The sequence below is a fragment of the Melanostigma gelatinosum genome, assembly GCF_949748355.1.
Source record: "Melanostigma gelatinosum genome assembly, chromosome: 7".
NCBI classification, from domain to species: Eukaryota; Metazoa; Chordata; class Actinopteri; order Perciformes; family Zoarcidae; genus Melanostigma; species Melanostigma gelatinosum.
Window position 1 is genome coordinate 8,975,817 of NC_136640.1, and position 27,327 is coordinate 9,003,143.

The 27,327-nt window shown below is 41.6% G+C and overlaps 3 protein-coding genes across 3 annotated transcripts; 2 read left to right on the plus strand and 1 right to left on the minus strand.

Annotated features, from left to right (window-relative positions):
* Positions 1 to 11: 11 nt before the first annotated feature.
* On the minus strand, positions 12 to 8,456 carry LOC306780008 (transmembrane protein 255B; the record flags this gene model as incomplete). Its single annotated transcript, XM_079272166.1, has 8 exons — positions 12 to 2,206; positions 2,833 to 2,937; positions 4,888 to 5,047; positions 5,196 to 5,281; positions 5,663 to 5,743; positions 6,864 to 6,953; positions 7,631 to 7,693; positions 8,322 to 8,456. 8 exons carry the CDS (start codon positions 8,454 to 8,456, stop codon positions 2,030 to 2,032), a joined length of 897 nt encoding a protein of 298 aa, XP_079128292.1. The 3' UTR covers positions 12 to 2,029.
* A 6,126-nt stretch (positions 8,457 to 14,582) lies between these two features.
* rnf7 (ring finger protein 7) lies at positions 14,583 to 16,248 on the plus strand. Its single transcript, XM_079271288.1, has 3 exons — positions 14,583 to 14,786; positions 14,900 to 14,947; positions 15,790 to 16,248. The coding sequence occupies exons 1-3, from the start codon at positions 14,621 to 14,623 to the stop codon at positions 15,906 to 15,908; spliced, it is 333 nt and encodes a 110-aa protein (XP_079127414.1). The 5' UTR covers positions 14,583 to 14,620; the 3' UTR covers positions 15,909 to 16,248.
* An 847-nt stretch (positions 16,249 to 17,095) lies between these two features.
* On the plus strand, positions 17,096 to 26,305 carry grk7b (G protein-coupled receptor kinase 7b; the record flags this gene model as incomplete). The annotated part of the gene is given in 8 exon segments (XM_079271565.1): positions 17,096 to 17,582; positions 17,585 to 17,688; positions 18,125 to 18,196; positions 25,302 to 25,364; positions 25,366 to 25,464; positions 25,466 to 25,503; positions 25,824 to 25,893; positions 26,045 to 26,305. Coding segments are annotated over 8 exon segments (1,194 nt in total).
* Positions 26,306 to 27,327: the final 1,022 nt, after the last annotated feature.

A 27,327-nucleotide genomic window follows, 5' to 3' on the forward strand; every position in this document is an offset into this window, starting at 1 on the left:
GTGTAGCGGTGTATTTCCCTGTGATTGTGAATCGTATTGGTACAGTGTACATCAGACTTGTGCTGTCGTGTTGAGAGCATCGCAACATAGCTGTAGTGGCTTATGTAAGAAGTGACGGAGGAAGCGGTCTTCAGACAATCACGGCAACCGACAAACGCATTGTTCTCAGCGCTCCAGCTGTTTCTCAAAATGCTTTTAGATAATTAGTTTGAAAGGTGGCACTCTGGGTGGCTCAGAGTTCTTCTCATGGTGAGTCTCAGTCAACAGGAGAAAGATACAATCGTTAATGATGATGCACATCATTCTCTTGAGGCGAATCATATTCTGGACACGTTTTTTAACCTCAATCATATCTTGCAGACGTAAGGCTGCATCTGATCAATGCAGCGATAGAAAATAGTTCACGAGCTGCCCAGCGTGAGTCGTGAGTGATCAGCCCAACGAGGATTCAATTGACTTCATGAAACTGATACCAAATCTTAAGATCAAACCAGCAACGTGTTTTGTACCGATTTTGTTTTTATCGATTAATCAACAAATCATTTTTTGCGCTGGAGGAAACTGATAAACAATCGAACTTTGATTCAATCCTGGTTTTGTCTTTTTGTCCACCGTTTGAACAATGAAGTGTTGAAAAGAGACAAAAGAAACTTGAATTTATTTTAACAACAAAGGAACATTTTAATGCTGATAATACAGGGTTAACCGTGTACTTTTCTTTCGCCTGTGGAAAGAGTTGTTTTGTCTTTGGTCCGTCATATATTTCTAACATCTTGTGTATTTAACAATATATTTTTCACGGAAAATGTTTTTGTATCTTTTTTTGTTTTTAAACGCTGATTTAATGTGTTGGTTCTTTGACTTGCTCCCTTTACTGACTGTATGTGGTTGTGGCTGCTGCTGAGCCTCCGCTTGTTGATAGCTTAACGCAGTGTTGCTGAAGTGACTTGTGTGTGTAATGTCTCACAGAGCTGCAGCTGGCACCGACGATGTCCACATGCAGGTTGTAAGTGATGGACTGCCTAAAGTTTGTCAAAAGTTGTTTTTTGTTTGGACACGGTTGGGGGGGGGGGGGGGGAATGACTGGACCAAATTTCAACAAAATGTAATAACGGCATAAAGTTATTGTTGTATACTGTAAAAGCTTGCATGTCAACTCCATTGCTAGTTTTAATAAGCACCAGTTAGCTAGCGGTTGATGTCTTTTGGCTGTGTGCTCATTTTCATATGAAGGTGAACATTGTTTTGGGGTTTAAATTTCATTTGCTTTGTCACTGAGTTATGCTTTTTATATGCTTTAAAAAAGGGAGGTTTTTTTTATTCCATTTGTTTTCCCATGTCTCCAAAATAAAAACAGTCCCTGTCAAAATGTGGAAACGCCTGCAGTGGCCAGGAAGTAATTGACTTATTTACAGAAACAAGAAATCCAGGTTTATGCAAGAACAACAATGTATTTCAGGGTCTGTAAATCAAGTTTACTCTCAAAGCATGCAACCATATTATATGTTTCTTTTCAAATACAGGAGTGAAATTGCAAAACAATCTTTTCTTTGTGACAATTAACTAACATCTGCTGTGTAGAGAGTCGTAGCTCAGAGCAGGAAGACTTCATGGCACGTTGTTCTGAAAGCTTCGACCTGTCCGGCCGATCCTCACGTCTCCAGCTCATTTCTTCTGAATGTCTCCATACTGCTTCGATACAATGTCTGTTATTTTTATACACATTAAATATTTTTATTTTACATACGTGGTCTTTTCTGTGTCCATTTGAAACAATTTACAGCAACAACACTTTGCCAATGCTTCTTAAATTTTAAACAATTTCAAAATTTCACGAGACAGGCCGCTTTATGAAAAGCGTGCGCTTTGTTGTGATGGATTCTCTGCTGCATGACGATGAAGTTAGTTTCTGTGGCGGAATGCTAACAATGATCTCGTATGTAGCAATAAAGGAAAGCTGATCTCATCATTCAAGTTTTAAAAAACCAATCCGTAACATTTGGTCAGTCATGTTATGTTCATGTTATGTTCATGTTATGGTGATGTTTGGTGATGCTCGTACAGAGTTGCCGTGGACCCTGTAAGGCGACAGGCTGGTCAGGGGGGCAAAGGGAGGAGGGTTGGACTCGGTGTGAGGAGTCGACGATGAAGGGAAACTCTGTGAGGCAGCTGTCCCTTCTGCTGGAGGGAAATACATCGTGGCTCCCTGGATGAGCAGGAAAGGACAAAGAAAGACGTTGACCACAGACCTCAAGTCAGACGTCTTTGAGTTAACGAAAAACTGCAATTTGCGATCATTCACAACAACTGTAAATCGTGATTTCTCCGACAAAAAGCAAAGTTAAAGCATAGTCCTTATAATTTGCCTATAAATAAAAAAAACTCCTGACTCAACAAGTTCTCAAGCTTTTTAGCAACAGCCCAACGGTCTTTTTACACAATTTCATTTTGTGGAAAAATGCTGATATCCTTCAAAATCAGGCTCTCAAAGACTACACTGCACTCTCAATTATGTTTCAAATGAAACTTTCTTGCAGGCAAACACATGAATCTGCGCATCCAAATACAATACAGCACAACTATAGTGGTCAAAAACTCCACACGCTATACGTCGAAAGAACATCTTTAGTTTTGACGTGGGAATGCTTTCAAGGATGGATGTCGGGTGGAGATGAGGAGGTTTGGGTCATTTGCGACTGTAAGACGGCTAGACTTGTGAAGACAGAGAGATCAAAAGTGGAGACAAACTAGACCACACACATGCATGTGTTTGTAATAATATAATTTGCTGGTGTGTGTATGTGTGTGTGTGTGTGTTGACCGCACACTGACCGGGTAGAGCTGGTGAACTCTGTGTGTGTTGGCGTCTGTCAGCAGGGGAGCTGTCGGAGAAGATGCTGTGCTCTCAGAGGGATCGATCACAGGGCTGCTACTCCACTGACACGCACACACACACGCACACACACACACACACACACACACACATAAAATCAAACAGCCATTACAGATGAAATGATGAAGATGATTCAGAGCTAGGAGCAGTCTCTGATTACATCATTGTTTTGGTCAAGATCATGGAGAGTCTGCACCCACTAAACAAATCTCTATTGTTCCTGCAAGTGATGCTTTGTCCTATCGTAGAGCATATAGCCTCCATAGTAGTGATAATAACAAAGAAACAACATAAAAACAAAGCAACATGTGGTGAAGTACAGCACACATGGCACATATTGCACAAAATACACAACCTGTGATAAGAACAAGCGACACATTGCACGACCCTTCATCACAAACGAACCACGGAACAGGTCCTAGTGACATTTAAACATCCTATTAGGTGCACTTGTCACTCACTGGTCGTATTGGCTCACAGGCATACAGCACACATTCTTCCCTTCAAAACCTTTTGATACATTTGTCCCTCGGGGTTGTTCTAATCTCACATGGGTGGTATGTCTGTTAAATCCAATGCTGAAAATCTGTACATTTTAGTTTCCCTGTCTTTGATATAATATATTGTACACAGATAGGGGGGGAAGCACATAAAACATCTGCAATCTGTAAATATTATTATTGTAAAGAAACATAATCATCTCAGGTATGTAACAAGCGATCAATTTGTCTAATCTGCAGATCTTGACTCTGACATTACACAGCACAGGAAAATGTATTGACTGGGGTTGTTTCTCAAAGCCAAGGAAGAATCCGTCAAAGGCAGATTTTTAAGAACGCTACATCCTCGAATCCCAACATAGGACTTTATTCAATGTCGAGGATCCTTCATATTCTACCGAGGACGGAGTTCTTCTTTCAGAGGATTTTCAAGGACGCACGTGTGTCTCATCAGCGCAATTATATGGTCTTAACTGTAGGACCTGACATGGAAGAACGCGTATTAAGTGATCAATGATGAACTTTATCATATTATATTTGAAAACTTGAGAAGGAAAATCTCAATACATTCCTTCACAGATAACTATGACCCGATAATGTTATTTACAAGAAGAATACTTTGTGATAAAGTAGAATAAAAGTAGTTTTGGCAGAATGCAGTGATGGATGACAGCAGAATCGAAGTGCCATGTGGTCCATTAGCTATAAACTGCTGCAGCATTCCTATCCCTCAGGACCGATAAGCTGAATCTCTGACAACATGAAGCTCAATGAGCTCTTCTTAGACCATAAAAATATTCTCTGGTGTTTCAGTATAGGCAGGGTTGGTGGAGGCAACTTTCAATGTGCAACACCCGTCAGCGGGACTAACGCAGCTGCTCTGGGGATTTGAGGTTGCGATGGGATTGCTGCGTCTCCACCTCTGAAATCTGAACTCCAGGCCGCTTAAGATCCCATTTCATCAGCTCATCCTTTAAGTTGTGTTTGGATGGTATCAATCTTCACTGCCATGGCAGAGTTTGAGCATTTGATCCATTTGCCATTTGGCTGTCACTTCTAAATCGAATCCTCGGTTCACACCGTGCAGAGTTCACTCTGACTGACAGTTGATCTGTGAGTTCTCATTCAGGAAGTATTAATTGTTGCCTTTTCTTACTTGTAAATCTGTGAGGTGAAAGACAACAACATTGCAGAACAGGAAGGATGCTGCATCGAGGAAATAAGCCCTCAAACATTCAGCATAAAGCTGCGTTCAGGCTAAACTGCAAAGTGAAAATCAACACGATGACGTACGACTGAAACAGATTCTGTCTTGAAGCTTCTGCTCAAGTTTGTTTGTGCAGCGTAAAAGTTTAACCATCTACTTTTATGCAGATAAAATTCCCTTTGCCTCAGAGCCTCTGAGAGTTATTTGCTGTTAATCAAGTACCAAATGTGGCACGTCCACACAATATCGGGCCTTTATAAATGTGTGTCTGAGTCTGTGTGTCTCACCAGGCCTTTGATGCTGCCCAGCACCGCTGCAGTGAGGATGCCTATGAAGAAGGCCACGAGGTTCAATCCGACGAGGGTCCAAATTAAAATGTACAGAGTGAAAACGTCCTCGCAGCTTTGTACTCCAACAAACTCGTAGTAGTTGCTGAGGTAACCTCCGCTGCAGAACAAAACAACAGCTCCGTTCAGTACTCGTGATTTTGAATTTGTTGGGCGGGAACATAAATTAAAGACAAGACAACTCTTGTGATGACGCGGCAGCGGTGGCAATATACTCGGGTCATATCGTTGTAATGTCATTGTCTCACTTGGCGCAGTCGTACAGGTCGCAGCAGTAGCAGGTCCCACTTCTTACTGTCATGCTACAAGACTCCTTTGGACTCCAACACGACACCTGAAAGAGATACGCAAGTTCAAAATGTCTCACTGTTTACCTGCAAATACAGACAAGCAGACAAGCCTCGACACACTTTTCCTTAAAGACATATTAACATTTCTTTTTACAATTAACACTGAAGGCACTTGCAAATGAGAAGGTAGTGAAACATGTAAAATTATATGTTTTTCTTTTTCGAATATGAACCAAAACCTTGACATGACGAAGATCTTGGGTAGATAATAATGAGAATAAATTGAAATCATACTTTCTAAACTAGATATTTAGTCAATGCTGATCGATAGAGGAAACCATACAGGGCATCTTTGGATGGATGAGGAAAAACAACACTCAATGGAAATGCTATTGACTGTTCCAGGACAGCACATCTTTACTCACGGAGGTGTAGAAGTTCTCATAGATGTAGCTGCCGCCGCTGCTGTAATACTGGCATCTCTGTGCTTTCAGTGGACGCATGTCCTGGCAAAAAAAGTTCATACATGAAGAAATATAACCCACAGGATATCAAACCAACACCAATCCATCTTTATTGAGGATAAAAACAAGATATTTAAAAAACAATCTCATGCGAGAGAATCCAGATGTCCGTGAAAACACATTCGAATTGAAAGGTAATTGAAGGTAAAAATAAAAATGAAAACGTGTGGTATTGTTTTGTATTCACCGTATTTCGACCATTTCAACAAATGTCTGCCATCATCGTGTTTGAGAATGGAGGTGATTTTACCTTCTTCATTGCCCTGAAGAAGACTATCATCTCGAAACGTTAGTCAATTATGAAATATTTTTTGAATTGTGACTTCGAGCGTGCGACAATTTTTCTTTACACTGATCCAAGAAGAACCCACCAATCAGAAAACAGAAGCAGCAACAACTAAGGTCAACGAGTGGTTACAGTACATGAGTTCTCTCTCTCTCTCTCTCTCTCTCTCTCTCTCCTACTCTGTCAATTAAAGGCGAAATATCATAAAAAAATAATGTCTCCCAAATGTAACCAAACCTAATTCATGTTATGAAATACACTGGGAGTTAGAAGAGAAGAGAGACTTTATGAAGCTGTCTCATACAAAGTAGGCACATTATTTTCTGAAAAGAGGGAAGTCTTTTCTTATTGAGCAGATCCAAATCGAATTTACTTCAGAGGTTGGAAACAGGAATGCAGCTTTGTTTTATTAAGCTGTAAAATGTTCTGTTAGGGCGCATTCTCGCTGTCTATTTCAGCGCCATCCATCACATTCAGTAACTGCATCGTGTACCAAGCCAAAGACAACTGAACGTCCCACAACATTCTACACTGATGGTGCCTCTCGGCCCAATCGGCCTCTCACATCAGGCTTTCACAACCTCTACTTCACGTGGTGTGAAAACAAAAACAAAAAAGCTGGCCCATGCTATAAAGGCTGAGCAAACTCATTTCATGAACAAAATCGTGCCAATATTGCCAACACGGCGCGGTGCAAGAGGCTCACAGTCGACCAGCACAGTGGTTTGTTATTACTTCATAGCCTTCTACTGCTTTGTGTCATCACTCAGTCATATCGGGTGTCACAGTGTATACGCATGCGAGTGCATCACTCACCATGGTTAGGACAATACAGACGCCATCGATCAGCAAGCACAGAAAAGAGGTGATGATCCCGAAACTGAGGAATACGATCGCAGCCGTCAGCTGGAGGAGGAACAAAGAAACAACTAAAAGCATAAATGAAAGACTTTCCATACAAAGACGAATGACTCGTTTTACTTGAGGGTAATTGGAGCACAATTTGACGAGAATGCAGATTATAGCTGATTATTTCTTTCCAACAGACATAAAGGTGTGAAGGTATTTGGATTCAGGCAGTTTGCTCAAAACGTAGCTTTAAAGGGTTTCTGTTGTTTTTTTGCAGCATTTATTCACTGTTTTACTGAAGAGAATATTGCTTTGATCTTTAAAATCTATTATGTTTAAAGCTTGTGCTCCCCTCTAAAAACGACAAAGACGTATTTGAACTAGAAGGGCGGTCGGAGAGCGCAAACCTCCACCAAGACCAAACAACCCGTCTCACAATGGTGACGAAAATGAACTAAATATTTGTGAATTGTATCCGATCCAAAATGTAATAGGTTCTTCCCTGGCTCATGCTTCACCCTTTCACCACCCCTGTGCTTGCCTCCCTACACTGTCTCCCTGTTAGTTTTCAAATTGATTTAAAAATGTTCTTACATTTAAGGCCCATGACTGCTATGAGGTGCTAACTCACATACTCTTGGCCAAAACACATTACTTGGGAAGGCTGGGGCTGGATGTGCAGAGGGAAAACAGAAGGAAGAATTATGACAGAGGATGTAGGTGTGAGAATATACCAGCTGTTTGCGGTTTTCTTCCAGGAGGAGTCCCAAAAGTCCCAGGAATGATCCAAGGGTGAGCTGTAAAGAAGATGTGTTGTGTAAAATAAAGAAGTATGATTCATTTTCATAAGGATTTTGACCCTTTGTTTTGATGTAGTTCTCTTCCAAGGAAATACAAGATATTAGCACTTAACAGCTATAACAATGGTTATTGTGGTACAATTTGAAAAACAGACATTACGTTTTATGTTACATACTGTTGAAAAGGGTGGTCGAAAGATGTATAACAAATCAGTGACAGCATGGCCCAAATATCCCCATAGACATATCCAGAAACTGATTCTGGTGGATACAATTTGGGACAATTTACAATTTACTTCCCATTATGTTCTTCCAGTTTCAAAAAAAGGAAGACAACTTGAATGTCAGCCATTGAAGGAAGAGGCCATGTGGATGTCTGACTGAAGCACAGAGCTGTCAATCATTCATTTTACAGTCTAGCAAGCAAAACATTTGGCCGGTGCTGCGAGACTAAAGGATTGCAGCTGAAATTCCATCATGTAAATCGCATGCTGCAGGATATTTTGGGATGTTTTTAAACTCCCACCTCATTTACTGGTAGCTGCAAAGTTCAAATCTGTCATCTTAATGTATTTCACTGAATAAACCATGACAGGGAATCACGAGAGACAAATTAACAACTTACAATAACTCCAGAGGTGTAGCCAGTCACATTCAGGCTCTCTGTTCGAGTCGTTGTGTAGACTCCCAGCACCACCAACAGCAGGGAGAGACTGAGCATGCCCAGTACCAGCCACAGGGCTCTCCTGACCCTCACCATCATCTCTGCCACCCACAAAGGAGAGAGAGACACGCGTTATATGGTACAGTGCTCGGTAAATATAGTCCAATGAACAAGACTTGGCAGCTTCCTGCATAGTTTTAGTTTGATGTCAAGGGTCGACAAGTCAAACCTAATTTAGTTTGATTTAATTGAATTTAACTTAATTCAATTTAAAAAACTGTGATCCAAACCCTATGTCTCCGTCTTGTTCACTTCAAATGTCATGAATGGTTACGACCCTGCATATCAGAGCAAAGCAGAGTAACTAATGATGTTGGTCAAATGCATCTAACAAACAAACTCCAACTTTTAACCCTCAGGCTTTTTAAATCCCAATTTTTGTTTCTGTCTTGCGTAGATTAAAGACAGGATTCATTAGTCCCGATGTGTATTTTTTACATTTACATCAAAGCTTTAATAACACTGAAAAAGCCACAACATCAACATACTTGCTGTAGAACACTAAAAACATAGCATTTATTTACCTCATTTGGAAATTATTCTAAGGAAGTGGCAGCCCTAGAGCTGGTGCAGTAATCCTCATTTTAGAATAACTAATTGAGGAAAAAACGTCAGTGTACTTCTCTATGTGGAGGAATATTGCTAAAATATTCTAGTGGTACTGTAAAAGATGAAATGCCAAAACGTACAGTAGCCTCACTATTTCCTCAATATTGAAGCTGAAAGAGACTCTTTGGTCATATAACAGTCAAACCAAATCCAACCTTCTAACACACAGTCCTATGATCATTTAGTCTCTATAAGGAAATTACAAATTGAAATAAAAACAGTACAACCCTCTGTCAGCTAATTATGAACACGTTCACTAGGCTGCACACCATCTAAACATGTTATTGTGAAACTATTCAGCACTCTGAGGTAATATACTGAGATGCACACAGGAAACAGACGACACAATTAATGATGACACCATTGAGCTTTTATAATTAACTTAAAGTGGGTGGCTCATGGCATCAAATACATTTGTTTGCATAGAATATAAAATGTGTCACCAGCCTCTTTGATTGTTGGTTTATAAGTTTAAAAATAGGTGTATAAATAACAAAGGTGTATACGTTTCTTTAGGAACACCAACATGTAAAAAAAAAACTCTGTTACAAGTACAAGTACCACATTAAAAATATGACTTCAGTAAAATAGCTTATTAGCAACAATTCAAAGTACCTAAAGTAAAAGTAGTCATTATGCAAAAAGTCTAATTTCAGCAAAATATATAATATGATACTGGGTTACAATTAGTGATGCATTTAGATAAACATCCGTAATGTTGTTGCTGGTGAGGGTGGGGATAATTTCAGCTACTTTATAAACTACTATAACAACATATGAATATCTATTAGTTGATTTACCGGTATATCTTGTATAATAAATCTAAATCTGCAAAGCTCTCAGACAAATGTAGTGGAGTAAAAAATACAACATTTGCCTCTGATATGTAGTATGTATTGTAGAAGTATAAAAGTTGTACATAAATACAGTACTTGAATAAACGTAGCTCATAATTATGGTAATTAAGGTAACACATAATATGCAGCTGCCAGTGTAACTGTCTCATGTACCTAACCACACCAGCCTTGTGTTTTATTCATTACCTGTTGCTGGGCTCTTTGGCTCTGGTTTGTCCCGGCCCGTCGCTCCCTGGATCCTTGCAGTCATGACAGATCCACTCTCAAGTCTGGGTCCAGTTCAGGTTTCAGTTCAGGCTTACAAACCTTCTCTCAAAGCTTCCAGAGGAGCACGGGTATCTGCTGTTTGGATGTCAACTTCACTGCAGCTCTGAGCACACAGTCTGTGTGCATAATGCTCAGGCCTGTGCTGCATTCAAGGACGGTCGGAAACGTAAGTGACTACTGCTGTCAAAATACTCCTTTTCTGTTTGCTGCTGCCTTTAATTGAACCACATTCAATTACTATATGAATCAATTTCCTGCATTTCTGCATTTTACTACTGTGTTTTATTTCTTACACTGTTTTTTAATGTTTTAATGCAATGAATGCTCTTAATTGTTTTTAAATCTCCTTTTCTTTTGCCTTATGTTTTGATGCTTTTAATGGTTTTATGTGAAGCACTTTGAATTACCTTGTTGTTGAAATGTGCTACACAAATAAACTTGGCTTGCATTGCCTTACAATTCAAGATGCAATTATAAGCTTTCTTTTCAAATTATAAACATTTAAACCTGTGATTATAAATCAGGGAAACACCGCATACGTTGGTCGTGGGCTGAATGAGAAGGAGAATGTGTGCATGGCAAGTGAACACATCTCCCGTTTAAAACAGATGTTGATCAGTGGAAGTTGCCTTTGGCTAGATTGAGGGACTGTAGGAAGAAGAAAAAAAAAAGCTGGGCGCCACTTGACATTCTCTCTACGAAATGTTATTCAATGCTACAGTTCTCTTTGCTCCTATATGTGCGGTATTTATTTAAACCTGTTAATTTGGAAATATACAACATGAAAGCACAGACGTGAAATAATAAAAACTTTAAACTAGAGTTTTTAGGTTCCAGGGCCTCAAGAGCTCTTACAGAAGCAGCAGCAATGTTCAACGCCCCCGTCTTGTCAATTTACTTTTTGGTGCATATTCCCAAACAAATTTTCTATTTATTTAGCACAAACCAGATGACCGAAATGAACCACTTGGGCCACTTGAGAACTGGAGCCTCAGGACAGTTGCCTGCTTTGCCCAGTTGGTACCGGTAATTGAGCCTTATCTGTATGAATAACGGAAAATGCACCAGGCAGCTAAAATGATTTGTTTTTGGTAATATATCATAATTTCTGGGATGCACCAAGCTCATAGATGACTTATTTATTATTTTATAATATCTGCTTATTATCAGTGATCGCGTAGCCTGTACGAGAGGGTCTAAAATGATAACCCAATCCTTAAAATAATCAATCAAATCCCAACAGCCAGGTGGGCATAGTTACAAGAAACTAGGAAGAAATTTATTGTGCAATAACTCTTTTTCTTTTTCTCGGAGCAGACAAGTCCGCTCTACTAAGCCCCAGTTCCAGACATCTGAGTCATGGTCCACATCTCACATTCTCCAGTGATTGTATGGAAAATATACGATGTGCTCGTGCCCAAGCTAAGTTAGTTACCAGTTTTTCTTTTCATTTTAAAAGTATCATTTAAGAAGAGAAGGTGAATTAAATCTTTGAAATCATCACTTCACGTTTTCCCTAATTTCTGTATTAATGGTATTTGGATTGATGTGATGACTTAGGACTTGACTTGGGACTTGTCTGTCTTGACACAGGACTGGACTTAGGACTTGTCTGTCTAGACACAGGACTTGACTTGGGACTTGCCTGTCTTGACACAGGACTTAACTTGGGACTTGTCTGTCTAGACACAGGACTTGACTTGGGACTTGTCTGTCTTGACACAGGACTGAACTTAGGACTTGTCTGTCTTGCCACAGGAGTGAACTTAGGACTTGTCTGTCTAGACACAGGACTTAACTTAGGACTTGTCTGTCTAGACACAGGACTTAACTTAGGACTTGTCTGTCTTGACACAGGACTTAACTTGGGACTTGTCTGTCTAGACACAGGACTTAACTTAGGACTTGTCTGTCTAGACACAGGACTTGACTTGGGACTTGTCTGTCTAGACACAGGACTGAACTTAGGACTTGTCTGTCTAGACACAGGACTTAACTTAGGACTTGTCTGTCTTGACACAGGACTTGACTTGGCTTGACTGTTGCGTACCCGAGCTGGACTGACGACAGTGACTCTGATTAGGACAAACAGCCCTGCTGCTTGCTGCAGGATTGGACATCTCTAAAACCTTTTGCGCCTGGAATGGTAAGTATTCATTGGACTTGCAAAGACCTACTATAGGCGTATCATCACAGAGATATCAACTATCTTACACACAACATATTTGTTTTTCTTTTTAACATTTTATATCACTTGCTGAATAATTAAAATAATTGTTTTTAAACTAAGCTGTATATGTTTTTACCAGAGGTATGATAACAATTAATGACAGCATTAACAAAAGTCTCCTGAAAGCCCTAATCTTATTTACTGGTAATTCAAAGATTATTTATTTGACTCACTCTGTTGCACTATCATGTTGTTTTTAGTTACGTGTGGGTGCCTGTAACATACAGAGGAAAGGTAACGATTTTTGACATGAAGAAAAGTCTCCAGTGATTATCATTATCAGTTTTTAAGTGAGTGTTTATCTTACTCACTCTCCCACCCGTCATATTATACACACTGCATCAATCTCCGCACAAGAAGAAAGATGGCTGACACTCATGAGAAGGATGGATGACTGCAGCAACAACTAAAGTGGTTGACTTTCTTTCAGTCAACAAAGTAAGTAATCCCCTCACTTAGACTACAAACGTATCAGTAGTGACATAAACTGGTGATAAACTAGAGTTAACTGTGGATAATATGAATCCACTATTCATAATATCATTACCATTATTGAAGGCCAAATTTAACTCAATAACTATAACCACTGTGTGGTTGTGTCCAAAATGATTGATTTCTTGTTTTTCTGTTTCATAGGACAGGACTCCTCTCCATTTTTAGCATTCCTTGGGCAACTAAGTGTGGACAAAAAAACTCACGAACACCCGCTAACATCTGGCTTTTTTCTTTAGAGTGAATGTTACAGTCAACGTTTATTCCTGGGACAGATTATTGCAGCGGTCTCGGGTATTTAGCGGCTTCATTTCCGATCTGTAGTATTGGAAACATGACGTGACGCGTGTTGAAGTTAATAAATAATAAAAATACCTCCAAGATGTGGCTCTGTGATCTAAACAGTACATTTTTGGAGGATAAGAAATATCTCACAGGCATACGCAGATGTATGTACTCACGTGTTTTGGCAAACCCTCTTATCACACCTTACAAGTAGAAGTGTTTGAGCTACAGCCTATAATAATCCAACCGACCAGTGCCAGTACTCACCTGTACACCGTTTCACAAGGACGGTGGCAGAACATGAGCTGATGCAGAATGGTGATAAGGAAACGTTTGGATCCATTGTACTAGGTGTGGGTTTTCCCAAACCGACATTCTCAAAGCTCCTCAAAGCTATCCATTTTTTCTACCCATTCATGTCTGTGTAGTTAGAAAATGTTTGATGAACATGAACATGAACATAAAAACATGTAGAGAGCATCTGGATGAGCTGATGCACAACATGGGGTGAGGGGGGTGAGAACAAGAATGCTGTAATTTATCAAAACAATGTTCACATCCGTTATGGGCCTAGTTTTAAGTCAAAACCTTCACATTTTCTTGGGGGAGGACATCCAAACCCAATATTTAATAGTATATTGTATTCACTGTAGAAATCCAAAATATAATAATGATTGGCGGGCAATACACACGCCAACATGTGAGTAAGGGGAGTACTTCTTTTCACTTCAAGCACTGGTACCAAAATCTCCCAAAAGCTGGTTGTCAATTTTTGCAGATGCAGAACAGAAAGCATCCCAACAAATTGCATGACAGTCTGGTACAGCAGGTGCATCAAAGAGGACAAAAAAGCCCTCCGGCGTGTGGTGGAAACAGCACAGGACACTGTTGGCATTGAGCTGCCAAGAACATCTTCTCGTGTGTGATGAGGGCTAAGAACATCATAAAAGACACGTTGGACACCATCTACATATCATATCATAGTTAGTATTTGATTCCTCTCTATGTGACAGAAGAAAAGGCACACACAGTGACACAAGTATTACTAATTATTGACCACGGTGATACATTTGCTTTATACGGTGGTCGTATTGTTATTATTCTCAAATGTTTGTAACTTTCATGGAAACAAATGCAAAAGGAGCCCCAAAAAAAAGCTATTGCTTCTGCTATTTGTAAATAGTTAGTTGTTTATTCAGTTTTTTTGTCTTCGTATGTTTGTATTTCATTGGTGTGTTCGTGAAGTGTAACGTTATATTTTAGGTTAAGATTAAAGACTTACATTTGTAGCAAACGGCGCCATCTTTCGTCGCTATGGAGACATGACGTTCACCGCACCGGCTCGGCTAGCATTAGCACAAACATTAGCATTAGCCTATAACAGTTTCGTCCATTTTGTTTAGCCTAGCTAGACTAGCTAACGTCACATTAGCTAGTTGGCTGAAGATACTGCAGCAGAGATGGATGACGGTGACGAGCCGGCAATAGTCCTCTCGCACAACACTTCTTCAGGCTCTAAGTCCGGCGGGGACAAGATGTTTTCCCTTAAGAAGTGGAACGCAGTGGCTATGTGGAGCTGGGACGTGGAGTGTGATACGTGTGCCATTTGTCGGGTACAAGTGATGGGTGAGTCCGAGGAACAGACGCTGCTGGGACACCGGCTAACGTAGCTAACAGATGTTAACAGGAAGTCTCTGGCATACTTAGCACCACTGTAACATATTTTTCTTTATTTGCAGACGCTTGTCTGCGGTGCCAGGCGGAAAACAAACAGGAGGACTGTGTTGGTAAGACATTGTCGGCAATGAAACGCGTTATAGCAGTGCTAATTAATCACTTAGCGTTAGTTAGCAGGTTAATCCAACATGCTAACGCTAGCTAGTTTAGTAGCTAGAGCTGTCAAACAAACCGATCTAGCCAGTTTATCACAGTAGGAGGGTTATAATTATTTGTGTTCGTCCTAAGTAAAGCCAAATGAGTGACATGACATTAGCGTCTTTTGTATTTTTAGGAGAAAACACTATTATTTAGTTAATAAAACGTGAGAGCAAATTGCCTGTTCACAGATTATTGAGCTAGTTATGTTTGAACTGCTGAACACTTAATTATAATAGAATAAATGTCAAAACTAAAGTAATGTTAGTGTGAAATAAAAACGGATAACCTCAACCAATTGACCTCAGTAAATGACGAACTATATTTAGTGTGAATGGCGCTCTACACTGTCTGTTATTATGACAGGAGATTTAGAGATGCTGGCTACTTGCATTGTAAACCACTGACTCAAGTTGAATACGTATACTATTTAGTGTTTGAGCTTTTTCAGAAACTATTACAACTAGTTTACCCGATTGCAGATACACATTTTTAGTAGCCTCCATGTGAGCTCCCTCATTTGTCATAGTCTGAAAATCATCTACTGAAGCATGACATTAGATGGCAAGGATGTTTCTTTAGGACAAGAATGAGCTATGTCTTTAAACATAATATGAAAAGCACAGATTCATTTAAGTAAAGTAGTAGTATACACCATTAAAATAAACACGGTTGTACTTTAATATTCTGTGTAACCTAACCTTTTCCCTTTTTAATACTCTCCCTATGTCCTCTATCTTCATCTTCTTTTCAGTTGTATGGGGCGAGTGCAACCACTCCTTCCATAACTGCTGCATGTCCCTTTGGGTGAAGCAGAACAACCGCTGCCCCCTCTGCCAGCAGGACTGGGTGGTTCAGAGAATCGGCAAATAAGCTCCAAAGTCCAGATGGCCTGAGTCTCAAATGACACCCTTGTGCACCCAAAAGTGGTGACAGACCTGACTGATCACTGCAGAGGGCCACTGACACCGACAACTGTCGTCCTACTTATGAATGCATGTTCCAGTAGTCCTGATGTCTAAGGAGGACGGTGGACTAAATTAAAGCAGACTTGTTGGCCACTGAATGGTTGACGTGTCTGGAGGTATCATGGAGAGAAGGATGAACCTGGTTACGGTGTTTGGTCACATGTTAGCTTGACGTTATTGTGCGTGGTGGTGTTCAGCACAGCTTGAATATGTGACTGTCTTTTTAATAAAGAACTGTATATAGCTGTAAACATGTATTTTTTCATCCAGTTATTTGAATAGATGTGGTATATAATTCCTATAAACAATTGAAATTATGAATATTTGTATTAATGTGGTTCTACAACATGTTTTAGTTTAGATCACATTGGTTTGGTTTTTTTGCTACTGACAAAAATGTGCCATCACCAAAATTAGAATATAGTAGCAACCAAGGTTTACTAATTTATTCTTATTCTTTACTCAGTTTCTCATTAGAATTAGAATTTCAACACAGCTACTTGTGTTTAGACAGCATTTATTATTGCTGAAAGTTGGTCAAAACAGGCAATGTAAAAAGGGTTTGTGTGGGAAAATTGTTGATATTTTAATGTATTTAAATATTTTATTATCACTTCCAAAACACTAAGGTTTATGGTAATGCTTATCCATTTTTTGAACAAATGCCCATTTCAAATATGAACATCTATGGAGTTCACCGTGATTTAGTAATCAAACATGAATGTCCAGTAAAGGATCTAAAGTCCTTAAGTCACCTTAATGACGTAAGTACCTTGGTAGTCTACGCGAGACTGGTAGCCTATTACCGCACAGGCACTCTGCGTCTCCTAAGAATAGATGAGCCCAAAGCCTCTTAAGTTCAAACCACATAAGTTGCTCTCCCTTAGTGCCGTCTACGAATAAGCGTGCAAAGACACTTAGCAAACAACAAATCCCAGCGGACAGTGGTACTTTTAATGCTGCAAGAGGCGTGGCACAATAGGTGGAGGATGTTCAGGATGCAGGTGCTTGAGGGGCTGAGTTGTGCCTGGAACCTGCAGATGAGTGAGCTAGTTGTAGTTGATCAGGATGCAGGTGCCTATATGACGCAACATGGGTGACCTGCCGGGACTGAACAACCTGGTGGCCAACACGGCCTACCTGAGGGCTCAGCATGTGCATCCTGACGAGCTGAGGAAACAGAGGCTCTCTCTGATGCTGCCTAAACGAAAGATGTCCTCTGCTCTCCAGGCAGCAGCGGGGAGGAAGTACGAGTCACTGTGTGAGCGACAGCTCATTGGGAGGAAGTTGTTCCAGCAGTTTCTCGGGGCCTTTAACCCGCAGTACAGGGTCACCACTGAGTTCCTGGAGGAGCTGAGTGACTGGAGCTTTGCCGAAGATGAAGCCAGAGAGAAAGCCAAACAGAGCATCCTCGCAAAGTTCTGTCAACCTGAGTCCAGGAGTTTTCTCTCATACCTCACAGGAGAGGCAGCTGAAAGATGCAAGAGTTTGTCAGACAACAACTTTGACATGTTGGGCCAGATAAGAGAAGCAACAAGAGACTTCCTGAGGGGGAAACCTTTCTCGGAGTATCTGAACAGCACGTTTTTTATAGGTTCTTGCAGTGGAAGGAGTACGAGAAGCAGGAGATCAGCGACAGATACTTTTATGAGTTTAGGACTTTGGGAAAAGGTGGCTTCGGCGAGGTAGGTGACAGAAATCCCAGCATCTGAATACAAATGTAAATTTCAGATTGCTTCATGGACTTACAACTACTATGCTTGAGCTAAAGTGAGACATTCGTACGTTTTGACAGAAGACATTCTTTTTCTTACAAATGAAAAGCTGAATTCATGAGCAATTAAAAGCACCCGAACTCAATTTAAGACACTGAGAGGTTTTTGTGGTACAGCCTGACTTGGTCTGGTGTGACCTGTAGCTTTTGTAAGCTAATGTTAGCACACTGTATTGTGCCACTATTACTATCGCATTATGTTGACAAGAATATCAAGTGGTTTGTACTTTTGTTTGGAGGGGAGGAAAACCTTTACAGAAATTGCGATTATTGTTGAAGTTAAACCCCAGAAATATGGAGGGTGCTTATGACAAAACCCCCCCTCTCTCCCCTCTGTGTGTTGTCAGGCTGGCACTCCTGGCTACATGGCCCCTGAGATTCTGAGGCAGGAGTACTCCTGCACCTCTGTGGACTGGTGGGCTTGTAAGAAATTTGAGCAAAAAACTGTAGTTAGTAGATATAATAAAAGTATTTAATAATTCATAATTAATAATTCATAGTTAGTCATAATCATAAGGGTTTCGAGAATGCATAATTAAGATAAACATAAGCATAAACATAAACATGCAGAAGCATGAAACTTCTGCCAAGTGCAGAAGTATAACTTTTATTTTGAAGGATTATTATAGAAGGGTTTAAAACGTAACTGACAGTCATTGAATGTGATATTAAACTCAGAGCCAGACAAGTGAATACACTCCTGGAAGTTAGCCAATAGCAATTGAGATAGACGGAAGGGGAGGTGTGTCAAACAGGGGTGGGAGGGGTAATTCAAAGTCTTTTTTTCCTCGCTCGCTCTCAGTGCCATGGCTCCCGGACGACAGACGTGTTTCCACCGGAGGAGCCGAGCGAGGTTTTTTGCAAATGGGGTTTTATTGTTTTAATATGTCATAGGAGTGTACACTCCAATGTATAACTGTAATCGTGCTTACATCAGTGGAATTAAATTCCTTATAATTGTAAACCAGTTTTGGTAGCATTATTGGTGCAGCGTGTCGACGGCACAAGGAAGCCGGCCACATGGCTGGCTCGGCCTCCCCTTTGTTATGAGGTAAAAAATACTATCTTAACAAATTTGGCGAACCCCAGATGGGACAGTCTTACCGGCCTCGCTGTGTGTGCGGAGGGCGGCGTTAGTCAAGCAGAAATCCCGGGCCCACAATATCGGTAGGCAGAGCCGTTTCATGAAATCTGTGAGTTAGCTTCTAGGAATCTTAGAGGTATTTCTGCTTGGCTAAGCGTTGCTAACGGCTAGCTCTGTGTGGCCGGTGGGTACGTTCCACGAGGGAGGCCATGTTCCACTGAGGTAAGTACGATTTGCTGTCTGAAGTATGATGAACTTAAGGGATTAGTCAAGAGTATAAGGATCCTAAGAATTAATTAAAGACGGACAGCGCTGTGTAAGTAAATCACCACATTGGAATCAAACAAGCTGTGGTACGGGCGAAACTGCTTTGCTCATGCTGGGAGCCTCCTTCGGCCCAACATAAGTATTGTTAGGCCTGCAGATAGCTAGTTTAAAGCAGGTATGTGACTTGGCGGACTGAAATATCTTGGCATTCCGACTTAGGGGTGCGATCCTTTGTTGTTGTGGCCCAAGAATTTTCGGGCTTTGAGCATACGCTGCTTAGAGAGCTAGGCTAGCGGGAGTTAGCTTCTGAGGCCGCAGGCTCCAGGAAAAACACTCTTGCTCGCTTTGGCTGTGAATATAATTAGTGGATCATGTGGGTGATTCAGAGGGCGTAGAATAAGGGCTTTGGTGAAACTAGACAGACTGGGTGAGTGGTTTGTGGCGTTGGAAGTGAATAACTCGCGTTTCATATACGTAACAGTGAGCTCGGGTCCGGATGAGCTAAAGCCCGTTAACCGGAGGTTTAAGGGTTAATAAAACAATAATACGTGTGACTAGTCTGTGTTTTAGCAGCGTGGAAATACGTTTAAAATGATGACTAAATAAGTCCAATAATACGTGTGACTAGTCTGTGTTTTAGCAGCGTGGAAATACGTTTAAAATGATTGATATTGCATGACCGCGCTGTGAGGAGCTAACGCTAGCTACGTGTAGCTCCGGCGTTGCGGTACACTGTATGTAAAATAAGTGCTTATAAAATAAAATAACGGCTGGATTGAGAGAGGAGACAGAAGGCGTATGAGTGGAATTAAAGTGTGGGATTTTGGTGATACTTGTGTGTGCGTACGCTTTCTTAGAAGCTCCGTTTTTGTCGTTAGCATTGCGGTTAGCATATCTGTTACAAAAAAGCCGGTTTCATGACAACTTCCGGTTTGGCGCAGAACAACTTCCGGTTCGGCGCAGACGGCAAGGCAAGTTTATTTGTATAGCACATTTCAAGGTGCTTCACATAAAACCATTGGAGGCATCAAAACATAAGGCAAAAGAAAAGGAGATTTAAAAACAATTAAACAGAAGAAGGAGGAACTGCAGGCAACCGTAAAGAAGTGTTTAGAATCTGAATTTTTCAGAGATTCATTGTCTAAGAGCTGTGAGCTTATATCCTGACCTTAGTTTTAATTAAGCATTATAACTTTAGTCGTTGACTTTGGTTTTAATTCAGCATTTTAACAAAGATTAATGGTTTCAGTTGTGTTTCTTCAATTCTTGAACTTAATTGTGACTCATTGTGCAGACCAGAGTGTAAGTGTAGTTCAACAGTTTGACTTACATTGGTATTTCTGATTGAATATCTTTGAACACAGTTATTGATTTTTAAAGTTGAATTTAATATTTAATTGATTAATTATTCATTGTTTTTTAATTTCATTTTACTTCCAATTTTAAACCTTTCGAATTCTGATTTGGAACTGGATTGTGATTGTGATTCTGATTTAGATGTTGAGTTTGATTTCGGAATTCCAGCTTCAATTTTGGATTCGAGATTCCTTCACATATCCAGTATTGACTAATTTTGGTACATTTACTATTTTACATAGTTCCTAAGAATCAATTTTGACACGGACGGCGCAACATATTTGAGAGATCGTTGACCTCTCTTACACTACAGACGTATGCTAACATTTACTGCTGAACTTTTGGCAGTTCTGTGTTTGTTTTAGTCAAGGTGCGTGGTTGAGTGGGTCCAGATCTGGGAAGTGGAGCAGCGGATCCCAGTTTTGGAGTCAGCGGCCACACGCCATACAGCACAGAGGGTGAGTTGACTTTGATTCAGGTGATGACAAGCATGCACATTTAATACACACATTTGAATACTCCTAGGCTGCATAATGTTTACATTAAAGAAGCAGAGTAAGGAAGTAGGAGAAATGGTAAGAAGACTAAAATGTGAAGTAACAGAAGTAGAACGCATCAGAAAAGATTTGCAACAGCAGATAGAGGAAAGACGAGCAGAAAGTAAAGAAGACGAGGATATAAAGAGCATGCAGCGGCGGCTGCTGAAACTTCAAATAGCGGCGGCTGACAGAGAAATAAGTAGAAAACATCTGGCCAAGAAACAGATGGCCGTAGCCAAGGCTCAGGCCTCACAACAGCCCCAATATCCAGCTGCACCCCCGACCTCATACCAACCAAATCCAGCAGTACCAGCCCACACAGTGGTGTACTACCAACCTCCACCACATTATAGAGGCAGAGGACGTGCACGAGCATCTAACAGAGGGAGAGGTAACTACAGAGGAGGTTATGAAAGACCTGTAGGTAGAGGGAAGTGCTACGTATGTGGGAGAGAGGGTCATTGGGTAAGAGATTGCCCACATAAAAGGAGAGGAAGACAGATCAGTGCAGCACCACAACATGCTCCGTTCCCACCACAACATCAGCAGCACCTACGACCAGGTCCAGCTGGACCTCCTCCCGTGAGACATCAACAGATGCCCATGCTGTCACCAGGACCATGGGGGGGGTTCACTGTATAGGCAAGATACATAGATGGTTGCCATGTGATCCCTTACAGCAGAGATATCGAGGTGAAGGGGGGATATGGTAAGGTGTCAAACATTTATGGTAAGGTGTCAAACATTTTTTGTAGATCCACATTTAGAATCGTTTTCAGTAAAGGTGCTACTCACAAATTTTGAGATTTAATAACGTCATGATAAACCACAACTAGACTTGCTAACTCTAGAAATTGAGAAATATACGGGAGCTCTAACTAACATGAGCCGAGTGTTGTTTTCTCAGGTGACAAACGCAGAAGCAGCAGCTGACGAAAGGAAGCAGGCTGATGTGTCACCAGGCAGTCTGGTGTGGATAAGAGTCCATGAGCGCAGGTGGAGTGAACCAAGGTGGACCGGTCCATGGGAGGTAGTATTGGCAACCTCACATGCAGTAAAGGTGAAAGGTAAAACTGGAGCTACTTGGCACCACCTCACTCACTGTGCAGCAGCGAAGGTAACGAGTGTGACACTCGCAGAGACAGGAGTGAACATCAGACAGGAAAATTTGAAGCCAAAGACACCTCAAAAGAGGGGTTTAGACAGTACTGACAATGACGTTTCCCCCACAGTTTAAGCGAGGGCGTCCTGTAGGAGACTCTAGGGTCAGTGGGTTATGGAAGTCTGTAATTATTTTATTCCTGAGTTCAGTAGCTTCCCTCTTAGTATGTGGAATTAACCACAGACAGGAACCAGATCACATGCATGACTACATCAGGATTCGACATTTAGCCTCAGTAGCTAATCAAACCGATCTTAGACCACGTAGAGAGGCTTCTCTGACGACACTCACCTATGAAAATGTAACTCTCACTCTTATGTTCAAAGAAGGTACAACATCAACGGTCCAGTTCGACTTCTGTGAAGAAGTTTCCAGTCCCAAGTATGAACACGCCTGCGGGTGGATGACCAAAACCGTGTGCATCATAACTGACGAGTGTGGGCCTGCCACACAAAAGTATGGGAAGCTGTTATCATATTATGCCTGTGATGTGTAGAAAAGGGGTGGGTAGATGTAATCCTTTAAGACTTACCTTAACAGACCCAAAATTGACTGACGGAGGACTTTACGTAGTACAGGGAAAGGCTACTGATAGTCCTGCCCCACAAGGGCTCATTAGGATTATTGTTAAGCCTGTAAAAAGACCAGGTTCGACATACGACTGACGCAGAGAATGAGGTAAGGGGTGGAAACTGGAATGGCAGATGGGAATTTATGGTGGGTACAAAATACGGCTTCAAGCCAGTAGTACAGATTGTATTGTGTGTTTAGGATCTAGACCCCTAGCAACACCAGTTCCTTCAAGATTCAGACTCCTAAGTCCTGAATTAGTTGTATTTTAACTCTGTTTACTGATGACACTTTGCCCCTCCAACACACTTGTCAGAGGCTACACTGGCATTACCCACCTGTAGAATATAATACCCCACCTCTGTTCAAGGTTACAGAGGGTCCATTTGATTGTATAGTCTCAGATACAGCTAAGGGGCCAATGTAGGTAGTAGTATTGCAATTTATTGCAAATTGTAGCAACAGTCACAACGCTAGCGACTATCTATATAACAGTGTGTTAAGACAGACAGCACCTAGAGCTGATTTATGGTGATGGTGTGGAGGAAGAACCATACATCCAATCCTGCCTAAAGATTGGACAGATAGATGTGCGTTGGTGCAACTTATATTGTCATTCCATATCCTGCCTGTCACTGATGCAACTTATGGAGAACTCATCTCTCCACGCCCACATGCTAACAGAAGATCCAAAAGAGATGCCGGTGGCCCGAAGGGAGCCTTTGATGACCAAGTGTACATAAGATGTCATAAGACTGCCAAGGGGGGTGTCTAATGACTTTCAAGCCAGAAATCAAATAGCAGCAGATTTAGAATCTGTTTTCTCTCAGAGGGTGATGATTAATAAAAATGTCGATTGGATCAACTACATTTACTATAACCAACAGCGTTTAGTAAACTTCACCAGTGACGCCATATCAGGACTGCATGCACAGCTGGCGAAGACTAGTTTAATGACCTTGCAGAACAGAATGGCATTAGATATGATTTAGCAGAGAAAGGTGGCGTGTGCCAGATGTTTGGGTCTGCGTGCTGTACTTTCATTCCAAATAACACAGCTCCTGATGGATCGGTGACCAGGGCTCTGGAGGGACTGACAGCACTCAGCCAAGAGCTAGCAGACAACTCTGGTGTCACTGATCCGTTCACCGACTGGTTGGGAAGTATGCTTGGCCTGTGAAAACATACATTTTTGGCAAGCGTAATTATTCTGTGTGCTGTCATCATAGACCGCCGAGTTGTCTGTGGATGGGGGTTCCCTTGCATCCGTGGACCTCTACAGGGGTTTATTGTTTCACCGATGAGCCAGACACCAGTCCAGGCAACCAGTTATGTGACGAGGATGAGGACGAATTGGAGCTTCTGATGGCCACAGTCTAGATGAGGCCACCAGAGGGACTTCACGAGCGGTTCCTGACCATCCTCTCGGAGATCCTGAAGGACCTGCTAAAGGCCCAGATGGACTTCTAAAACATCCAGTGAGATGTTGGAAGTTTGGAAAATAGACGGATTGTTTTGGATGAGTATTTGGAGATTACATTTTTGTTTAATTGGGTTATAAAGGGATTTTAGGGTGTAAAGATTAAGAAATGTAATTTTGTCACGTGTAAAAGAACAGTCAAGGCTTCTCAGTATGTGTTCTCTAGCCTACAGGCTGTATCCTGATCCTGCCAGCCCCAAGACATGGAAGGCAGTGACTTCCAACGCACTCTATCTTGAAACGAACTGAACAGAAATACTTGAAATGATATCTGTGTGCATGAATTCTTTGCCTCTGTTTAGATAGATAGGGAGCCTTTCCCTGGATTGAGTAGGGGGGAGGTCTCCAGGGACATTTGAATAACTAACTACATTTGAGTAGCTAACTCACAGTGAACTGTGAGTTAGGGGGGAATTGTAAGAAATTTGAGCAAAAAACTGTAGTTAGTAGATATAATAAAAGTATTTAATAATTCATAATTAATAATTCATAGTTAGTCATAATCATAAGGGTTTCGAGAATGCATAATTAAGATAAACATAAGCATAAACATAAACATGCAGAAGCATGAAACTTCTGCCAAGTGCAGAAGTATAACTTTTATTTTGAAGGATTATTATAGAAGGGTTTAAAACGTAACTGACAGTCATTGAATGTGATATTAAACTCAGAGCCAGACAAGTGAATACACTCCTGGAAGTTAGCCAATAGCAATTGAGATAGACGGAAGGGGAGGTGTGTCAAACAGGGGTGGGAGGGGTAATTCAAAGTCTTTTTTTCCTCGCTCGCTCTCAGTGCCATGGCTCCCGGACGACAGACGTGTTTCCACCGGAGGAGCCGAGCGAGGTTTTTTGCAAATGGGGTTTTATTGTTTTAATATGTCATAGGAGTGTACACTCCAATGTATAACTGTAATCGTGCTTACATCAGTGGAATTAAATTCCTTATAATTGTAAACCAGTTTTGGTAGCATTATTGGTGCAGCGTGTCGACGGCACAAGGAAGCCGGCCACATGGCTGGCTCGGCCTCCCCTTTGTTATGAGGTAAAAAATACTATCTTAACAGGCTCTGGGCTGCAGCATCGATGAGATGGTGGCCGCCCGTTTGCCTTTCAAAGACTTCAGAGAAAAAGGTGCAGATTGAGGAGGTGACTCGTCGCACTCTGGAGGACGATTGCAAGTTTGAACACAAACACTTTGACGCTCCCACCCAAGACATCATCCGTCGCTTTTCTAGAGAAGAAGCCGGTGTATCGCCTCGGGTGCCGGTGAGTAAAAAGTTTAATTTTCCCAGGCACAAATTGGTCCGATGAGGTTGATACAGACCTCATGGATGAAATCATCCATCAAGAAAATGTAGAACTCCTTTTTCAACCCAGAAAACATATTGTCATCCTTTAAGATGCAGTCCTTAAAGAGACCGGCCCAGGGGTACAATGTTATGTTTCAAGGAACAGTGTGTAAAATTAAGGGGGATTCATTCATATGAACACCTTTCCTGCCCAATCATTTAACATGCCGCATGCTGTCATAACCTAATTTTCTATCACAGTCCAATCATTAAATGTCTTTTGCGTCTTTCTTACAGTAGCGGCGATGACCCACGAAACCACGCGTTTTTCAAGAGCATCAATTTCCGTCGTCTGGAGGCCGGCCTGGTGGAGGCCGGCCTGGTGGAGGCCGGCCTGGTGGAGGCCGGCCTGGTGGAGGCCGGCCTGGTGGAGGCCGGCCTGGTGGAGGCCGGCCTGGTGGAGGCCGGCCTGGTGGAGGCCGGCCTGGTGGAGGCCGGCCTGGTGGAGGCCGGCCTGGTGGAGGCCGGCCTGGGTGCCAAAATCCAACGTGGTGTACGCCAACGACACGGACAGGTTCAGGGACACCTCCGAGGTCGAGAATGTTAAGTTTGAGGCCAAGGATGAGAAATTCTACAAGCAGTTCAGCACAGGCGCAGTCTCCATCCGCTGGCAGAAGGAGATGGTCGACAGCGGAGTGTTTGACGAACTGAACCGGCCCAATCTGAACGGCCGCGGCTGTGAGACGGCCTGGGAATCCAGGACGTGCATTGTTTTGTAAGCAGGTAATCTGCTCATCAATATGTGCAACTGGGCAAAAAAATAACACACAAATGTCCTTTCATTTAATTCCTTTCACACCACCAAAATGCCTGGTATTATACCAAATGGAGCAACTCAGGTACCTCTTTAAACATTTGACTTGCCTTTATCTGAATACATTTTCTCCCTCAAAACATCTGCCTCAGTGTTGTGCCCGGATGCAGACACACACTGACATTGCAACTGTTGCTTTATAGTTTGCCCTCTGTTCCTGGTGAGGCAGCAGATCCCAGTGCACACATTGTTTCCATGACATCACTCAGCCATTTTGGCAGGCAAGTGTTCACATGTGTTTGTAAACAAGCTGCATAACGGTTGTGTGTCACTAAATAGCAGCAGGATTATTCTCGAGTATTTCCAAGAATGGGCCACATTTCTTAGACAGACGTAAATCCCATGGATGCCTTTCGCTCTCGTGCGTGGGCAGTGAAACGCGACCTCAGTGAAGTCTCTCAGTAGCAGACGTTCACCACTAAGTGCCGCCAGACTCCCATGAAGTGCGTTCGAACTCCCGCAGCACTCTTCATCATCCCCACCATCTTGACTGTGCTGCTCAGGTATTTACAAGCACTGGATGACTCGTTCAGCTTTAACAAGGGACTGAAGGAGACACATTGTCATAGTTTCGCCACACAAACAACATTGAATTTGTGGCTTTAACAAGGCAAAACAAACCCCCTTTATGACCCCCCAAATGTGTTTACAAGCCACACACAACCTAAGAAAGTGTTTACTGCTTAAAGCATAGCAACAGCAAACATCTATTTAGCTTTTACGGATTCTTAGTTCCCGCATCCAACTGCATGACAGAAGCTTCTGCAGGAGTTCCATGTCTTTTTGTTGCTATAAATATATGGTTTAATTTGAGTTTTTATACCTGATGATTACTTGAGAAACTTATTTTCCCTTGTAAGTGTTTTTCAGGTATTTTTGACATTATTTTATATTCAGCATAGAGATGAAATGAGAGACGAACATGTG